This window comes from Nicotiana tabacum, chromosome 8 (assembly GCF_000715075.1).
Source record: "Nicotiana tabacum cultivar K326 chromosome 8, ASM71507v2, whole genome shotgun sequence".
NCBI lineage: Eukaryota > Viridiplantae > Streptophyta > Magnoliopsida > Solanales > Solanaceae > Nicotiana > Nicotiana tabacum.
The window spans coordinates 69,662,217-69,682,104 of NC_134087.1; the positions used below are offsets into that span (position 1 = coordinate 69,662,217).

Sequence of the window (19,888 nt, forward strand, 5' to 3'; positions counted from 1 at the left end):
AAGAAAGTAAATGTCTCATTTCTTATCAAAACCACTCCAAACCAACTCGATCACATAAGATACGGATAATAAAGCATAAAGAAGCTGAGAATGGGAAAAAGGAAGCGGTAACCCATGAGACGGCGGGTCGGGTCATCACATCCTCCCTAACTTAAACAAACGTTCATCCTCGAACGTGCCCAGAGTTGTCCCAAAAGCCAAACAATCGCTTAGTAACCTCGCCACGCATATACCCGGGGGTGATCACATGTCACCCTATCTCATATAGGTCCGACAACACATTGTAATTGAAATTTTGCAATCCAATCTAGCCCATAATCCATAGGACCACGTTTCCACTTTTGAAATCTTTCATATGATCAGAATCCCACATTTATACTGTGAATAAGCTCGAACAAGCTGTAATAACCCACACCTGCAACCTCAGGTGCTATTACATGATAGACCACATAACTCAAACGCTTGTAGTGATAACTCCTAATCACAACAGCTACACACAACACCCGAATGCCGATAGAAAAACTCTTATCAACTAAAGTCTCATCTCACACTTTCATATGCTGCCAATGATAACTAAATTACGCGGTAAACCATAACCATTTCACATATTAACCAAGCGCAATTTGATGTCTAGTACCACAAGCGAATAATCATGCCCACGGAGAAGTACATAATACAATGCCATACTAGTAAACCTCACTATTGCACCATCCGGTTACCCCAGAAAGGGAAAATACCTCAAAGAAGAGAGCCGCTTTGCAAGTTCCACAAGTACCACCCCAACGATATGATATGAGATCGTCAATCACAGTGGAACCAAGATACATAAATAGAATAATATAATCGGCTCTCCTATAGCTCACATTGACATTAACTTCACGAGCAACTTAGTTGCCAATAACATAATCCACCTGGCACGGTCACAGACCTCCAATCCAAGCATATCATATAGAAGTAATCTAACAAGTACACATGTATATGCTAAGTGAAACAAGATTCTCATGCTCCTGGACTGGCATAAATAACACTCTATATCGTAGGCATGAGCAAACTGCGCTGTCATAGCTCAAATCAGCAAGTTAACACAGAATTAGTAATTACCAAGTTTGTTCTGGAATTTAGCATCTTGGAAATCTCAAGTATAGTCCAGATAGTTCTTAACAGAGTTACGAATACGAGAAACATTATACCTTTAAGCTCAATATCCCACTCTAGGCATATCATAGCCTACGTATCTTCCGAGCATGAATATTGGCTCGGTGCTTGCACACAGGTTCAAACCTCACATATATCCGCGCTCACAGCATATAGTTATCACCATAAATTAGCTCGACTAATGCATCTAATGAGTTAGATAAAATACTCTCCTCAACATGCCACAATCCCGAAATAGTATATTTTTGAGAATTCCCCGTCTCCAAATTCATAGATCACATAAATCATTGTAACTGATCACAACCTCAGCACCCAAATGACTGACACATCCCTCAAGTACGATCATCTCAAGATAATTATTTTCAAAAATTTTCTAAATACATAACAAGATCGAAATATTGGTAGTCGATCAACCAAGTGAGCGTTGAAATGCCAATAGACATCTGTTAATCAGAATGTAATGTGCACCCTTCTCAGGCCTTACCGAGCAGTTATAACATTCAATCTAAATATCTGAAACTGACTATTCTATCCAGAATTCATGACCTTTTCTTCAAGAATGAACTGCCACCTCGTACATGAAAATATTAAACATGCACAACATACCACGTCTATTATGCCATCATTTTGCAAACGCAAGAATATCATTAGAATTTCTGGGCTATAGGAAAATTACATTCCGGTAGTTAGAAATCTTCTATTTGCTCCCATTTAGGAGGGGTCCATAATATACAATATGTTTCGCGCATCGGTAGAAGATATCCGGCTCGAACCATGGTAAAAACCATTAAGAAAACTTTCAAATCTGTCCACACATAACCAAGCTATCAATACGAGGCAAAGGGTACTTGTTCTTCACTGTTACTTTATTCAATTGCCTGTAATCAATGCACATTCTCATTGTGCCATCCTTCTTCTTCACAAATAAGACTGGTGTACCCCATGGTGACACACTAGGCCGAATGAACCCCCCCATTTCTTTTTCTAGGAGTTCCTGAAGCTGCTCTTTCAATTTCTTCAGCTCCGCTGGTGCCATACGGTACGGTGGAATAGAAATGGGCTGAGTGCCCGACACCAAGTCGATACCGAAATCAATATCCCTGTTCGGTGTCATGCCCGGCAGATTTGCAGGAAATACATCGGGAAAAATCCCTCACAACTATGACAGAATCAATATTAGGGGTCTTAGCTCCAACATCTCGCACAAAAACTAGATATGACAGACAACCTTTCCCAACCATACGCTGGGCTTTCAAGAAAGAAATTACTCTGCTAGGAACATAATCAGTCATATCGCGCCACTTGATCCGCAGTACACCCGGCATAGCCAAAGTAACTGTCTTAGCATGACAGTCTAGAATAATATGACACGGAGATAACCAATCCATGCCCAATATAACATCAAAATCCACCATGCTCAATAGCAATAGATCAACTCGGGTCTCCAAACCCTCAATAATCACAACATATGACCGGTACACTATCCATAGCAACAGTATCGCCCACCGGGGTAGATACATGAACAAAAAAAGAAAGAAACTCCAGGGGCGTACCCAAATAATGAGCAAAATATGAGGACACATAAGAATAGGTGGAACCGGGATCGAATAATACAAAGGCATCTCTGTGGCAGACTGGAACAATTCCTATAATGACATCATCTGAAGCAATAACATCTGTCCTTCCTGGAATAGCATAAAAACGGGCCCGGCCACCGCCTGATCGACCTTAAATCTCCGTAAGCCATAACTGATTCACCAACACGTCTCAAACTGGAACCAATATAGCACATAACCGTGCAATCAACTTAATTAATAGCAAACTCCCCAACTTGGCTCAAAGCCATAGATCAAAACGCACTCAATAATTCACAACGCATATACTCTATTGCTGCCGTAATACCATAGTGAGATTAAACTCACTCCTTCATAAGCTTGTGGAAACACGAATCATCTGGAATTTTAACTCTTCTGCAATTCTTGCATTCACTCACACAACTGTTAAGCCCACTCTTTAGGCGGCCCAATTTAGATTTCAATGCATATTCTTCACTTGTAAATGAGATCTTCTAATAGACAACATAAGGATCACACCACCTTAGAACACTCCTCAGGAGATTACCCACCTGCTTTACCTCCAATTAATATTTTTGTATACCTTCCACTATCATACACATTACACGATCACTTAATCTTCCGGAGTCTAAACTCATACTATAACATGAAATTTACTTCACTCCAAATAGGAGACATGAAAAGATTCTCCACGCGCCCATAACTTGGGGCTACACATCTAATCACAATGAAAATCAAACACTTAATAGTTCATCTATCATCCTGCAGCCCTTCCTCGTCACTTCCAAGTCATATAGATACATCTCGCAGTACTAACATACTCCTCACGTAGCTATCCAACCATCATTCCCACTAATAGGGACAATACCAGACATATAAGTTCAAAACACTTGCTTGCACAATTAGCACCTCGGTGCTCAACCATAGGCAAAAGATCTGTCCTCAAGTCCTTCAGACTGGCCCAACATCAACTCACAGAGGTCACATCTCTCCCTTCGATCAGGGAATCATAAGCCATCAAGGCACATCTAATACCGAGCGCTCGTTCGCGCATACGAACACGTGGAAGGAATTGTAAGAGTCACTTTTTCAAGCTGAATCAAAGACGCACGATAAGAATTTCAAGAATATGAAGTTTTCCTAAAGGTTCTGTAGCCTCTCGAGGATAAATACAGACGTCTCCGTACCGATCCGCGAGACTCTATTAAACCGGCTCATAACTCGCAAGACCAATTAACCTAGGCTCTGATACCAACTTGTCACGACCCCAACCCCGGTCATGATAACGCCCAACACACTGCTAGGCAAGCCCGACCATTTAACAACATTATCCCAAATTCTTATTCAGATTATAGATAAATATCACAGAGAATTTACTAAGCCATTTCATTCAAGTGTATAATTAATAATAAAATCTGCGGAAGTTCAATTAAAATACCATACCATAGCCCAACAGAATCCGGTGTCACGAATATGAGCCTCTAATACAGAATATCCACCTATTACAAGTCTGTCTAGGAAAAATACGGAATAAAAGATAGAGATAGAGGGGAGAGATCAAGGCTGCGAATGCCATGTAGCTACCTCAATATTCCCGAATACTGCTGTTCAGCTAAACAAATCCTCACTCAGTTTGTGGTGTACCTGGATCTGCACGCAAGGTGCAGGGAGTAATGTGAGTACTCTGACCCAGTGAGTAATAAATATAAATAAAGGCTGAGAATAAGAAATCATGGAAAAATACAAAGTAAATTATAACTGGCAGTTTAGAACAACAAATAGAGAAGCAACAAGTCAATTAAATCAGAGTACCAAATACTGAGACAGGTATAATCGATAAAAACAAATGCATGAGTGCAATGCAATGCATATGATGGTACACTCTAGTACCCACTGCGGCGTGCAGCCCGAGCCATCCATTTATTTATCGTCGACGGCGCTCACTGGGGGTGTGTACAGACTCCGGAGGGGCTCCTACAGCCCAAGCGCAATATCAAGCCATCTCGAGGCATCAAATCTAAGCCCTCGGCCTCATATCAATCTCAGTATAATCAACCAGGCTCTCGACCTCAATATCAATGTACTAAACCAGGCTCTCGGCCTCAATATCAATGTAATACTGCTGCGGCGCGCAGCCCGATCCATGCTCAGTCCAGAAACCATCATAAGCCCCCTGGGCATTTGTAAAACAGTAGTTCTCAGCTCGAAATATCATTTAGAAATATCATTTAAGTTTTTAAATCTTAGAAAGATGGCTGAGTTTGCAAAACAATATTTAAAACCTTGGACTGAGTTCAAATGATATGCAAAATATGCGAAAGCAGTGATATCAATCCCTGAAGGATTCAAATAATTGGCAAGAAGCCCAAATGTAACAATTAAATCTAAGTAAGGATGATTCTCAATTTAGTTCAAGCAGAAAACACGGTACAAACATCTCTCGGGACGGACCAAGTCACAATCCCCAATGGTGCTCTACCCCACGCCCATTATCCGGCGTGCAAGTCACCTCAATATAGCGTTATGATGTGAAATTCCAGGGTTTCAAACCCTCAGGACATCATTTACATCAATTACTCACCTCGAACCGGCTACTTCTCTAGCTCGCGATGCCTTTGCCCCTTATTGACATCTGAATGCCTCGAATCTAGCCATAACGATTCGATTCGGTTAATAAAAATTATAGGAATTAATTCCATATGGAATTCTACATTTCCCATCAAAAATCCGAGATTACACTCAAAATTCGCCTGTGGGGCCCACGTCTCGGAATCCAGCGAAACTCATAAAATCCGACAACCCATTCCGATACGAGTTCAACCATACCAAAATTATAAAATTCCGACAACAACTCGACCTCCAAATCTTAATTTTTCATTTTTGAAAAGTTTTGCAAAAATTTCAATTTCTTCCATTTAAATCCGAATTAAACGATGAATATAACCATGTATTTAAGAAATATAATCACTTTCGGATATAGAACACTTTCCCCAAATGTTTCCCTTGAAAAATCTGTTGAAAATCGCTTTTCCCAAGCTCTACAATCGTCACAAATGAATAAAAATGGCTAATTCCCGAATATAAGCTGTTTTCCAGGCAAGTAGCATCTATGAAATGCGACTTGCACTTATTTCCAACCAAAACAAAAGGCAGTCCCAGCCTTCACTAAATCTGTCATAACTTTCTGTACAAATATCTGAATGATGAATGCTTTAACTTTCTGGAAACTAGAATGCAAGGGCTACAATTTTAATGTTTTGCAAATTTTTAGATTCCTTATAGATTTCGAGGTATAAGCTTCCAAAGTAGCCCCATCACATCAAACATTTCTGGAAAATTTCAAAACAGCTTTACCAACCCTTATTCAATTGATCATAACTTTCTGTATAAATGTCGGAATAATTAATAGTTTAGCTTTCTGGAAACTAGGATGCAAGGTCTACAACTTTCATGTTTTGTAAATTTACAAATTCCTTATGTATTTTGAGATATAAGCTTCTGAAATAGGCTCCACGATTGCACAGTTGCTGTCCAAGACAACTTCTGCAGCAGAAAATTCCAGCAATCCTTTTATCCGATTTTCATTCCGTTAACCTTCCGAAATCCACCCGAGGCCCTCAGGACCTTAACCAATTATACCAACATGTCCCAAAATACAATACGAACTTAACCGTGCGATCAAATCGCCAAAATAACGTCATATACCACGAATTAATCTTTAAAATCCAAGAATTCCTTCAAATTTCATAAAACATCAAATTTTTCATTTTGAGTCCGAAACACGTCAAACGACGTCCATTTTCAACCAAACTTTAAAGAAAGTGCTTAAATCATATATAATACCTGTACTGGGCGCCGGAACCAAAATACGGGCCCGATATCATCACTTTCTAATCAAATTTCATTTCCATTTTCCTTAAATATTTTTAAAAAGCAATTTTACTCAAAAATTCATTTCTCGGGCCTGGGACCTCGGAATTCAATGATTCTTGTTCCTATGAGTCACAAATAATAATACAAATATATCCCTTCAGTCGAAACTCAATTCGTAGCTCATTTTCTCAATACCCATTTTGCTCGTTAAACAATTAACTCATGTTTCGCGTCAAAAACCCAATCGCGACTTGATGAAATTAGACCAAACTTTCCAGATCACTCCTATAATTCATTATCAAAATTTTGGAAGTCTCAAATCAAATTTCAATCTCTAGAACTAAAAATGGACCTTTAGATCATTACATGCTCATAATCAAAACGCCAAAATCTTCCAAAAACTCTTCCAAAACATATCCGAGTCTCATGGGACCCCGACCAAACATGCCAACATAACTCATAACATCATTCAAACCTGTTCCAATCATCAAAACACCTCAAAAAATATCAAATTACCCAAAACTCATCGAATTCAAGCCTAAGTTTCCAAAAATTTCTGAAATACACTTTCGATCAAAAATCCGACCAAATGATGTCCGAATAACCTGAAATTTTGCACACACATCAGAAATGACATAACGAAGCTACAGCAACTCTCGGAATTCTATTCTGACCCTCGGATCAAAATCTCATCTATCAACCGGAATTCGCCAAAATATTGACTTCGCCAATTCAAGCCTAATTCTATACCGGGCCTCCAAAACCACTTCCGATCACACTCCTAAGTCACAAATCACCTCCCGGATCTAACCAAACCGTCAGAATTCACATGCGAACCCTCTAACTCATAAGTCAACGTCCGGTTGACTTTTCCAACTTAAGCCTTCTTAAAAGAGACTAAGTGTCTCATTTCTTATCAAAACCACTCCAAAGCAACTCGATCACATAAGATACGGATAATAAAGCATAAAGAAGCTGAGAATAGAAAAAACGGAGCGGTAACCCATGAGACGACGGGTCGGGTCGTCACATGTTATAAGTCGATAAATCAATTTACAAGTATATCAATACCTAAAAGAACCCGTCCCTGTATTCCGAGCGCTTCATGTTCTCTCTCTCTTTCTCTCTTTAAATATATATATATATATAGAGAGAGAGAGAGAGAGAGAGCTTATATACTATATACTATATTATACTATATATATCGAATATACCTTGATGTATAATAAACTATACTATATATATATAGTTAGTATATATAATACACTTAGTATATATATACTATACTATACTATGCACTAAGTATTAGTGCATTAGCTAATATTATATCGAATATAGCTTATATATATATATATATATATATATATATATATATATATATATATATATATATATATATACAAAAATAATTTTTAATTTTGACCTAATTATCCAGAAATTAAAATTAGCGACTAAAGTTGGTCGCTAAATTTAAATCAGATTTATTTATATTTTATATAATATTTAAAATAATAATATAATTGTTAAACATTAGAACTGGGTCCCAGATTAGCGACCAAAGTTGGTCTCTATTTTTTTAAGCGACCAACTTTGGTCGCTAAATTTGAATTATATTTTTTTATATTTTATAATTTTTTAAATAAAAATATAATTATTAAAATTTTATAATTGGGTCCCATTTTAGCGACCAAAGTTGGTCGCTATCTGCTTACCCCTTAATTGGCGACCAACTTTGGTCGCTAATTTTAAATTATATTTATTTATATTTTATAATTTTTTAAAAATAATTATTATAATTTTATAAGTTGGTCCCCTTATAGCGACCGACGTTGGTCGCTAATACCTTTGACCAAGCAAGTCTGACCGGCCCGGTCAATATTTTGATGAAATTAGCGATCAAGTAGTGACCAACCTTGGTCGCTAATCTATATCAAATAATTATTTTATTATTTTCGTCAATTTAGCGACCAACTTTGGTCGCTAAAGTTTGATCGCTTTTTTTCGGAATTCTAGTAGTGAGGTCTGCTCGAAATTTTATAAGCAGAGAGCAGAAATAAAACAAGGATCTTGATGAATGATAAATGTAAAAGAGGAAAATATGTAATGCAAGAAAAAATTATTGTTAAGCAGAAATTACAAATATCTGGACAAAGGATTTGATAATATAATATTGCAGTTGAATGATGCATGTGCGAACTGCGAAGTAAAAAATTGTTGAGTCTGATACAAGACATTTTGTAGCACTAAGTTTCTTATTTTAGTTTATTTATAAGTGTTTCTATGTGAGAGTTCTAATTTCCTAATTCCAATTACTACTGTTATGTGAGACTTCTAATATGACGATCCATATTAATTATTCACAAAATAAATTATAATGTATTCTTATTTACTCAAAGCTTTGTTTAATAAAAATATTATTATTATACAAATTTGTCGTGCCAAGAAACTAACTAATATATCATATTGCTAGTTATATCATCTTAAAAAAGATGTACGTGGCAATGAGACATATACCTCAACTCTTTGGTATGTGCATTGAGACACTACTTAAAGTGAGATGAAACCCCGAACTTGAGCTAGACTTGAAAATATAAGCGCAATAAGACGAACGCCTAACAACATTATATATAGGTGCTTTAAACTGTTGGCATTCCTCTCCCATATGTACAGCGAAATCTCCACTAAAATTTTCTGAATGCATTATGTTAAGGTCCCGCGATGTGTCACAGGGCGATTCCCCTTGATCTACCTAAACAATCAAACTGGGAGTTTGAAACCTTAGATACAGCTTCCTGTTTTATTCCTTCTGTTAAATAGGACTAGACTTCTTACAAGAGTAGGAAACCTATAATTTAGGCTTCTTAAAAACACAAATACATATATAAACTTATTCTAAACCTATTGAAATACTGAATTCACTTATTGCGCCTAGCATAGATACGTCCCACAAATGAGTCCATAACACATTATCAGCTCAATTTTTTTTGCAAGAGATATTTGTTACTTGCAGATGGCTAAAACAGAGAGATTTAATTAATTGTTTTACTTTGGTGAAGGGGTTAAGAATTAAGACCATTTGCTACTTGCAACAGATGGAGCGTAATATGTCTGGATTTTTGCTCTTGAAGTCAATGAAAGAGTTCTTTAAAGCAACAAAGCCTAGGAAAACCAACAATTAGTATTACCTACCTCTAACAGCCCTACAAAGCCTTGTATTCACATAGTCAAAAGATACACATAAAAAAAGAGCCAGATTCACTCTCTCTCTATATATATATATACATATATGAAGGTAAGATAAGGAGAACTAATTCATTGAGATCCACGGGAGTGGAGATGATTTATAGAAGGCCCCATTATTATCTGGATCAAGAGGTTTCGATTATTATTGAACTGGGTTAACTTAATTACTGTTTATGGACTAAGCAATTGAAGAAGTGTATATACATACAGGTTTCCCTAGAATCCCACTTAAAAGAGAAGATGAGAAATGGGTAGCAAACGTAATTGGTGAAGTGCCATTTTCATTTTTTTTCCCAAATACAATGATTCCAAAGCTTAAATGAAAAGGCAAAAACATAATGCGTTGACTAAGAAAAGCTTTATTCCGAGACAAGTTAAAGGAAAATAGGAAGTGGCATAGGAAGATGAAAAGTTGAGATTGCAAGAACAGAGGTTTATTTAGTGATGCTAACTGTACGTGTTGAACTAATGGTATCCGCTGTTTTCAATTTAACTTTCGGATCTTTTTAAAAAGAGTAGTCCACTTCAATCCATTTGAAATTACATTGTATTTGGTGTAATTATTCTGATTTATTACTTGTATATCTCAATTTAGTATTCAAACAAGGTTAGAGTAAACAGTATATAATGCCATCCAGAACAATAACATATAATTGCAGATCTAACAGCCTAATACTAACAAGCAACTCTTACAGACAGTAATTTCCCAACTTTTTCATCAGCATATGTGAACTAGGAAGCTCGTTCTTATTCAGCCTATCAATAACTCTCTATCATTCATTATGTCATCAATCTGTGCTATCAACCAAGTCTTTGCCTTTCGGTGCAGAGTAATAACTGTAGCAACAAACAGATTTGCTGTCCAAAACAAATGCCCACAGAAAAACAATGGAAGCCAACAGCACCCAAGAACCCTACCCAAACCCCAACAAATAACACAACACTAATGTTTCACAAATCATATTGCAGATCCATCCATCCCTGGCAATGAGACAATTTTTGGGAAATTTACACATCCAACTAATAAAGAAAACAGGTATTCAAGTATTCTGTATTTTTGCAGCATTGATCTCAAAGCTGAGTTTCGGAATTTTAGCAAATCTGTGCAACAAAATTCCTAGCTCCAAACATAACTCCACAAGGGATGTCATGCATCAGACATCAGAACTCCCTGGAGTTGAAATGCATGCAAAATACTAGTAATAACTTGACAGCAATCAAATATTAGAGATGTTCACATATCGCAGCTATCGAAGGCTACATAAATTCAACTCATAAACCTTGTAAAACACATGTTGACCAATTAAACAAGATAAACCCATATATTAATTCTTTTATAGGTTGTAAGTCAACTCTTAAGAAATCCAATATAAAAATGAAATGCAATATAAATAATATGAACTACCTAAAAAGTCACGCTAACTTCAAGATTTAAAAGGCATATGCAAATTTTAAGATTCGGACCTTTTTTACTGCGATTTTGTTTCCACATGTACAAGTCTAATTTCTGACTCAAAAGTTACAATATCTAGACAAAAACTTAAGCATAACTTGCTTTTACGCACTGTTTACATATTCCCCTTTTGCTTTGCAAACTTTACATTATTACTCCTAGCCATTTGATAGAAACAAAAGTTCTCTGCACCACTAAAGCACATCCTAATGGGCCCTGTGCCTCTCACTTGGTATTTCCCTCACTAAGTAGAACCACTAACCATGCATTTTGTTATGGTCCATTGCAAGGTATGGGAATTGAGTCCTACATCGGAATTGAAATGTGCTGATGTGGGGTTTATATAACTAGCTTTTGAGGTGTGGTTCTCCCTGGGTTGTATCAATGGTATCACCCACCGCCCTCCGTGCCCACCGTGCCATGGATGGTGACGCCGGTATTGCAGTGTTCGCTCGGGGCTAGAAAAGTCTAGCGCACAGCCGTCGGGGATGACAGATGCGGAGCGTGATGGTTTGTTATGGTCCATTGCAAGGTATGGGACTTGAGTCCCACATCGGTAATATGTTGATATGGGGTTTATATAGCCTTGGGCTCTCCCACCTTAATAGCTAGCTTTTGAGGTGTGGTTCTCCCTGAGTTGTATCACATTCCCCGTCACTAGGTATGGGAAAAAACCTAGCAAACTTGATATCCCCACTTTCTGCACAACCTACCTTTTGGAATCTCACTAACAGGCATGTTATGAGGCGACTGCAAATGACTTCTATGATTGGATAAAAATAAATAACAGTGAACCCCTGTGGCTAGAAGGCAGCAAAAATATGAAAATGATACTATTCAAATTGCAATATAAAAGATGGATGTATTCTGAAATAGAACTTTATAGAAATTGGAGTTTCTTTACACAAGAATGGGAATAACTTACAGAAATTTACACTTCATAAATTAAAGTTACATAGACCACTGCAAAAAAGGTTTTGCAGTTTAAATAATAAGTCAATCGTACACCCCTTAAAGCTGTCAAAAGATCTGAAACATAAGAAAATAATGGCTCTCCCTTTATTAAATTAGAAAACTCACCAAAGGCTCAAGAATGTAGGATATTATCCGTATTGATTTCTTCTTGCATCTTAGTCATATATGACTCAATTGTCTCCCCTCCATGACTGGACTCATTCAAGTTGTAAGTAGCAGAACCTCTTTGGATATTAGGACAGTCTTTACTATTTCGAGAAGCAAAGGTGGTATTTGCATTTCAACCAAGAATATGCTTACTTGCTTGGTCATAAGCTCCGACACCTTTATCCAAGCCAACTGTGTCACCACAACTTTTCCTTCTGCCAAACTTTGGTGATTTTGCACGCGTTGGTGGTGGCTGCAGTACCAAAAAAAGAAAATAGAATTATAAGGTGGTTAAGCTGATAAACAGCAGGAGATGTGTCAACAAATCAGCAACCCAATGTGAACTTTTAACATGCCAGAAGGCCACAAGAAAAAATATTTCAGTCACACGGCAGACTAAACTATGGTTAACCTCAACTAGAGGTTGACATTTCTGTAAGTTATTGGCGATGGCATTACTTTTTTCAATTCAACTTTAGGTGGAGGTCCCTCCTGGTAGAAGCTTGGCATTGGGTTTGCCTTGAACAACAAATTCCTTCTCAGTTGCTTCATAGCTGCTTCTCTCTCTTCCTGAGTTTAGAAGGTAGAACGAAAAATATTGTTAAATATAAATGATAATGTACACATTTATTCGGTTTCTGTCGGATGGTGTTCATTGATCTATATTCCACTATTACAGCCAGGATCAGGTGACAGCAACGTAAAGCAGAAACAACATATACCTTTGTTCTTTCCTCGCATTGAATTTTCTCAGCCTCCAAAGCTTGATGTTTCTCCTCTAACTTTGAGTAAAACTGAAATAAGGGAAAAAACAAAAAGCAAGCAAGAATCAGCCAAGATTCAGATTTTTCACTTTAAGGAGAACCAGTATTTCCTTTTCTGTTGTTATTTTGTTTTTCATGTCATTTAGAGGGGACGAGTAGAGGGGGGACAATGAGGTCAAAACCCATCAAATGGTAGAACTTTATCAGCAGTTTCAACAGTCCTAAGCAGAAGCACAAATCAACAGCTACCTCTTTCCTTCTCGCTGCACGTTCAGATGACCGAAATGTTGGAGCGGACGCAACAGTGGCCCTGGATTTTCTTGCTGAGATCACAGAACTTCTCATTGTTGAGGAAATCATCAAATGGCAAAGCAGAATCCCAAAATAAGGATACAACTCAGAAAAGCGAAAACTTCATCAAGTTAGATTAAGGAGAAAGATCATACCAAGAGGCAATCGATGAGTCTTCCTCATCAGAATGCTTGTTATCAGATTGTAGTGGCTTCTTAAGTGCAACTGATAAGGAAACCTGAGAAAGAATATCATAGCCACAAATTCAGAGATAAACATGCTGTTTGATCCATAGACCTTAACTCCAGTAGTTATGCACTAACTGCTCATCTAAAATTAACTTTTCCCATTAACCAAGAGCGGAAGCAAAATAAAACGTGAGGACTTTGTCATTTTGCAGTATCAGGTGTTATGGATTCATCCTCTCCCTTCAATGACATAGTCCAGTAGACAGTGGTGAAAAAGCACATGAAGCATAGGGGGCAAACCTGGTTTTGTACAGATCTTGGGACTTGCAAATTATTTCCTTCGGATGACTTCTGCGCAGCACTAACGATGCCTGCATCATTCCCAACAAGACGAGTTCCATGAGAAGCACGCCTCTCAGTTGCCAGAGCAAATGGTTGGGGAACCGTGCATTTTGTTTTACAGCTTCCAGCTACAGATTTGGTTATTGATTTCACTGAAGCTCTTGGTCTCTTGTTATCATCTTTTACCTTTGAGGCGTCAGATGTTTTCTGTTTTGAAGGCAATTCAATCTCACAATTTGAGCTTGGTCTATCTTGTTCCTGTCTGCGCTCAGCTTCACAGACTTCAGAGATCTCAATTGACATTTCAGCTGTGCATTCCTTCATTTCATACTCCTTTATCTCAACGTTCTCTTTCAGCATATCAATTCTCTGCTCCGCAGTAACATGCTCAGATGACTGTAACACATTTTGATTACTGTCTCTCATGTAACTTGAATTTGGAGAAACACCATCTGAATAACTTATGGTACAGTCTTGCTGCTTTTCCATACAGATGTCTGTAATTTCTGATCCCGTCAACCTCTGAAATAATATAAATAAAATAAGAAAACATTACTTATAGCTAAGGGCTTCATCAAGCTAGAATATCTTTTGGATTCATCATCAAAAGTGGTAAAGTAATTTGATTAATTTGTTATCCTAGAAAAATTGCGTGCTCCTGTATGTGTTAATAACTTTGCACTAACCACATAAATTTCTTGATCCAAACAGGTTTGGATGGTTCCATTGAGTTAGTGAAACGGAAACCATTTTGATATTACGTTCCAGTATCAAGAGGACTCCTTCTTTCAATATAGGATCTCTCAATAATAATCAAATAGTTCTTCATCGAAAATAACAACCGAATACTTCCTCTTTTCTGCACAGTTGATGATATATAGATGCCAATTTTCTATTTAATGTTTAAACAATCTTTAAATACTGAATACACAAGTGCATAGACACTCGAAATTGTCCTTTATAAACAATCATAGGCAAAATCAGGCAACAGCCAACTGCGAACATTTCAGTTAGAGGCACATTCATCCTTGTTTTGACCCACTAAATTGTGCACAAAATGAACTTAAAGATACCCATCTTCAGAAGCATGATAGCAATAGGACAGATTAACTCTTAGGTACTAGGAATCAGCATACTGATGTGCCATGTTCATTTTGGAAAAACGTACATTGTCAGACAAGGCGGAAAGATCTTATTGTTCCAAGAAAAAATAGCCTTTATAATTTCTGTGATAAATAATTAGTGAAGTCCTGTCATATCCATCAAAAACCTTGATTGTTACACAAAGAGATCTAATGAAAGTAAACCAAATTTCCCTAAGATCCAGGTTATATTGAGAAGGGTGAAACATTTGCTTTGATCAGTATAACACGGACTCTCTATCCAGCAGCAGTTTCTGAGTCGCTTTCTCCAGCTATTGTGCGTTTGAGATTAAATAAATTCAAGCACACATTTCTAACAAATTAAAGTGGTAAGCGAGAAGCCTTGTAATACTAAAATCAAATTTATACAGTGTAGTTTAGGATCAAAGGATGGGTGTCCTAATACTAAGGAACAAAAAGAAAGAGCCAGAATCATTTTGCTTCCCAGTAATTAATGAAACAAGGAGAACACAGAGATAGAAAGGGAAGTAAACTCCAATCATAACACCTCCACGCATTGAGTCCAACACAAAAAATATGCATGTAGTTATACATAATACCTACAGGACAATCATATATGAATCAAGATGTGGGGGGGTTGCATAAATTGTGCCAATCGCAGAACAAACTTTATGGAAACCTCATAATGAATTACATATCTGAAAAATGAAAAGGTAAAGCAGGGATACAACTATAGTCTATGTTTTACTTTTGAATATCATCGCTACAAAACACAAATATCAATATTGGACAATTTAATGAAAACTGAGCTAAATATCAAGATTTTCAGAAATCCCATTGTTTCACATTTTTCTTCCAGAAAATCAGAATCAGACATCTAAATATCAATATTTTAGAAATCCCATTGTTTCACATATTTTTACCTCTAAATTAACATCTAAAATCTGACTCCATGTTCTAATCAACCAAAATATCAGTAATCGGCAATCAAACTTGAAACGCGTTAAATAATGAGACATTCATCTCTTTGTCTAAATTATCACACCCACCAAAATTACAGCTCAAACCCTTAAAACCAGACAAGAATAGATTGAAGAAATTAAAGAATTGGTCTTTCAAAAACCACATTGGTAACATTTCCAGGAAATGAATAGTATAGCAAATTGATAAAGACCTTTCTCCTATCTGGATCTACCCCATAATTTCCATAGCAATATAGCATTATAACCAAATTCGAACGGATCGACAGTCTCACAAGAAAGAAAAAAATGTACCAAAAATAACACAATCACCTAGATGTAAAGATTTTGAGAATTCTATGTCACGCACCTTGAGAAAGATCAATTTTTGCTTCTTCTTCTTCTTGTTCTATATGTCGGTCTCTGTTACTGTATTTATATGTGCCTATTCTTATCCAGATTGCATGTGATTTTTGAAAAGAAAGAACTTTATTTATTTAGGTTTTAATTTTTACTAGTCTATATCTATATATATATATATTAAAGCAAAAAGTTTGTCTTCTCATTTAGCCAAGTGACAAACTAATATAAAGTCACTTGATAATTTATGTTGTTGATATTTATGTTCTCTCAAAGCGTATGAGCTAATTGATTGAGCAACTGATGAGGTCAATATATATATGTGTGTCAATTAGAATGAAATAGATTTAGATAGAGTAAACATATACAGGAATATAATTGCATTATTTGGGATTACTATTTACACAAAATAAAGTGAATTACAAAAATCATAACGTAAAATTCATTTAATTAAGAATTACATGTAAGAACTCATCTTCCTCTACTACATGTGCATGGTACATTTAAAGTAGTTTAACATTTATTTAATTATAATATACTAATCTTAACTATATCCCAAAAGCATTATTTAAATTGTTAAAAATAAAGTGGCTTTAATTGTGTGGTTAAAAATCGAGGTGACATTAAAATTATTGAGCAAATTACGATCCAATTATTTTATATGTTGGTAACTCCCAAAAGTTAGAATAAATTGGTTGTCAATAAATCATCGTGTGTGTATATATTAATTTGTTATTGTAAAATTTTAGGTCGGTAGAAGTTGATGTTGATGTGAGAAATTATTATGTTGAGATAATAATATAATATATTTTTATAATTTAAATTAAGATATTACTAAATGTATTTTTATTAGTTATTACTCCATATAGTATTATTTCACTCAGTTTCAATTTCGATGAGATAGTTTGAATTTAGCTGTTACCGATACACTATCTCTTTCCTTCTTCTTGTTCTGAGGGTCTATCGGAAACAGCCTCTTTACTCCTCCGGAGTAGGGGTAAGGTCTGCATATACACTACCCTCCCTAGATGTTGTTATTTGATTTGGCACGAAGTTTAAAAAAGAAAAAGAAAACTTTTGAAATTTGTGGTCCTAAAAGCTTTGTGGGGCCGTGATAGTTGTATGAGTGTAAGAGCTTCTCATTACGGGTAAAATGAGTAAAATAAAAAATTTAAAGTTAAATTATTTCCAAATATAAAAATCTGTCATTCTTTTGGAATAGACTAATAAGAAAAATACTTTATGAAAATTGAAAGGAAATGGGTATTTATTTTTGAATCATATTGTATTTTTATTTGTTTGTATCACCGACAATATGTGAGATTATAATATTTAAGTTTATACCAATAGTTATTTATATAATTTATTCTTTTTAATTTACAGAATATAGCAGGATCATAATATTATCCGCACGTTGTGCGGGTACTAACACTAGTATATAGTAAAAGAAGACAAATGCTATTTATAGCAGGAAGAAGAAGGTAAAATAGCAAAAGGAAAAGCTCTTTATATATGTTATTTTTCTTAATTTCTTTATGTGTTCGGACAAAAAAGAAAGAATCGACGAGTAATATTCTTATCCGATAAACTACCAAAGATATAATTGATGTGCGACCATAATTATTGTAATTAAAAGAGCCTATACCAAGGAGCAAATTAAACAAAATTCAGAAGAACGTATGCAAGGAACAATAAGCGTTAAATATTCATTAGAAATAACTCCACAACTTTTGTCATGCATAAAATTTTGTTTTTGTTTATGAATTGCATTTCAAAGGAAAACAAGCGGTAAATAATTATTATCAATAAAAAACCTAGTACGAAGTACTTATAGAATATTAACGAATTTTTTAACATAGTTAATTTGTTGTTCATGTCCCTCAATCACCGTGATAGTCAAATATTGAACTTGTGATACTAAAGTTATCTTACTCTTAAATGTAACTTGTTAAATTTTTTCTAAATTAAAAAATATTAGCATGATATACAGGTTAACAAGTGGATGCTAGACAAGGGAGTATTCATGTTACGGCTTTGGTCTTGGAAAACTGCTTCATGCCATAGATCCCCAACCCAATTTGTGGAAAAAGTCATGACTTTTGAAACGCTTGCTATAAGAATGACTCTTGAACGTGTAATTACAAATAATTGAAAGAAGGTGAAAATTTTATCAAATGCAAAGAATGTTATTGATATGATCCAGAAAAAATAATTAGTAACTCATGGGAGATAGAAGTTCCTTACGAAGATATTTGAAAACTATCAACTTTGCTTGATCGTATCGACTTTGTTTATATTCCTAAAAGTCTAAACAAACTAGCACATAACTGAGATAAGTTTCTACTATTTTGTTAAAGGAAGTATATTGGTAAAACTATCTCCCAAATTGGATTGTACAAGATCTCATGGGCACCTAGGGGTGTATATGGACCGGGTTGGTTCGGATTTTCCAATTACCAAACCAAACCAATTGTCTCTGATTTTTAAATATATTAACCAAACCAAACCAACAAAAGTTGGATTTTTCAATCTCGATTTTTCTCGGATTTTTTTCGGTTTTCTCGGATTTTTTGGGGTTTTTTCGACAAAATATTCATAACATAAATTTTATAATTTGTGCTCTAATATTTCTTAGGTCCTAGTAGGATAAAACCATATAAGATGTTACCCAATAAAATAATACAAAATATTGTGAGATGAGTCATGATTATACTATCCGAAGGACGACTTCCCCTTGCCGAACATACACATTCTAATTGACAACTGCGCCAAACATGAACTGCAGTCGTTCGTTGATTGTTTTTCTGGGTATCATCAGATATGGATGGATGAGGAAGACGCGGAGAAAACAGCTTTCATTACGCCGTGGGGGATGTATTGTTACAAGATGATGCCGTTCAGGTTAAAGAATGCCGGGGCCACCTACTTGAGGGCTATTACTGCTATTTTCCATGACATGATATACAAAGAGATCGAGGTATATGTAGACGACGTCATCATCAAATCCAAGAGAGTCAATGACCACATGGAAGATCTGAGGAAGTTCTTCAACACATTAAGAAGGTACAACTTGAAGTTGAATCCCGCCAAATGTGCATTCGGGGTTCCTGCCGGAAAACTACTTGGGTTCATTGTGAGTCGTCGAGGAATAGAACTGGATCCGTCAAAGGTCAAAGTCATCCAAGAATTGCCACCACCAAAGAACAAGAAAGAGGTTATGAGTTTCTTGGGAAGGCTTAACTACATCAGCCGGTTCATAGCTTAATCCACTGTCATTTGTGAGCCAATATTTAAGATGTTGAAGAAGGACACCGCTACCAAATGGACTGATGATTGTCAGAAAGTCTTTGACAGAATCAAGGAATACCTGTCAACGCCGCCAGTTTTGGTCCCACCCGAGCCGGGTAAACTTCTATTACTCTACCTTGCAGTATTGGATGGAGCTTTCGGTTGTGTTCAGG

The 19,888-nt window shown here is 36.1% G+C and overlaps 1 protein-coding gene across 2 annotated transcripts; it reads right to left on the minus strand.

Moving 5' to 3' along the window:
* Positions 1 to 12,161: 12,161 nt before the first annotated feature.
* LOC107764213 (protein WVD2-like 3) lies at positions 12,162 to 16,543 on the minus strand. Of its 2 annotated transcripts, none has more exons than XM_016582765.2 (7): positions 16,438 to 16,543; positions 13,964 to 14,527; positions 13,631 to 13,713; positions 13,434 to 13,521; positions 13,143 to 13,214; positions 12,880 to 12,990; positions 12,162 to 12,673 (listed from the first exon to the last, which is right to left on the minus strand). In XM_016582765.2, the coding sequence occupies exons 2-7, from the start codon at positions 14,492 to 14,494 to the stop codon at positions 12,554 to 12,556; spliced, it is 1,005 nt and encodes a 334-aa protein (XP_016438251.1). In that variant the 5' UTR covers positions 14,495 to 14,527; positions 16,438 to 16,543; the 3' UTR covers positions 12,162 to 12,553. The 2 variants fall into 2 exon arrangements, with proteins under 2 accessions (XP_016438251.1, XP_075075445.1); XM_075219344.1 differs by having other exon boundaries at positions 16,401 to 16,478.
* Positions 16,544 to 19,888: the final 3,345 nt, after the last annotated feature.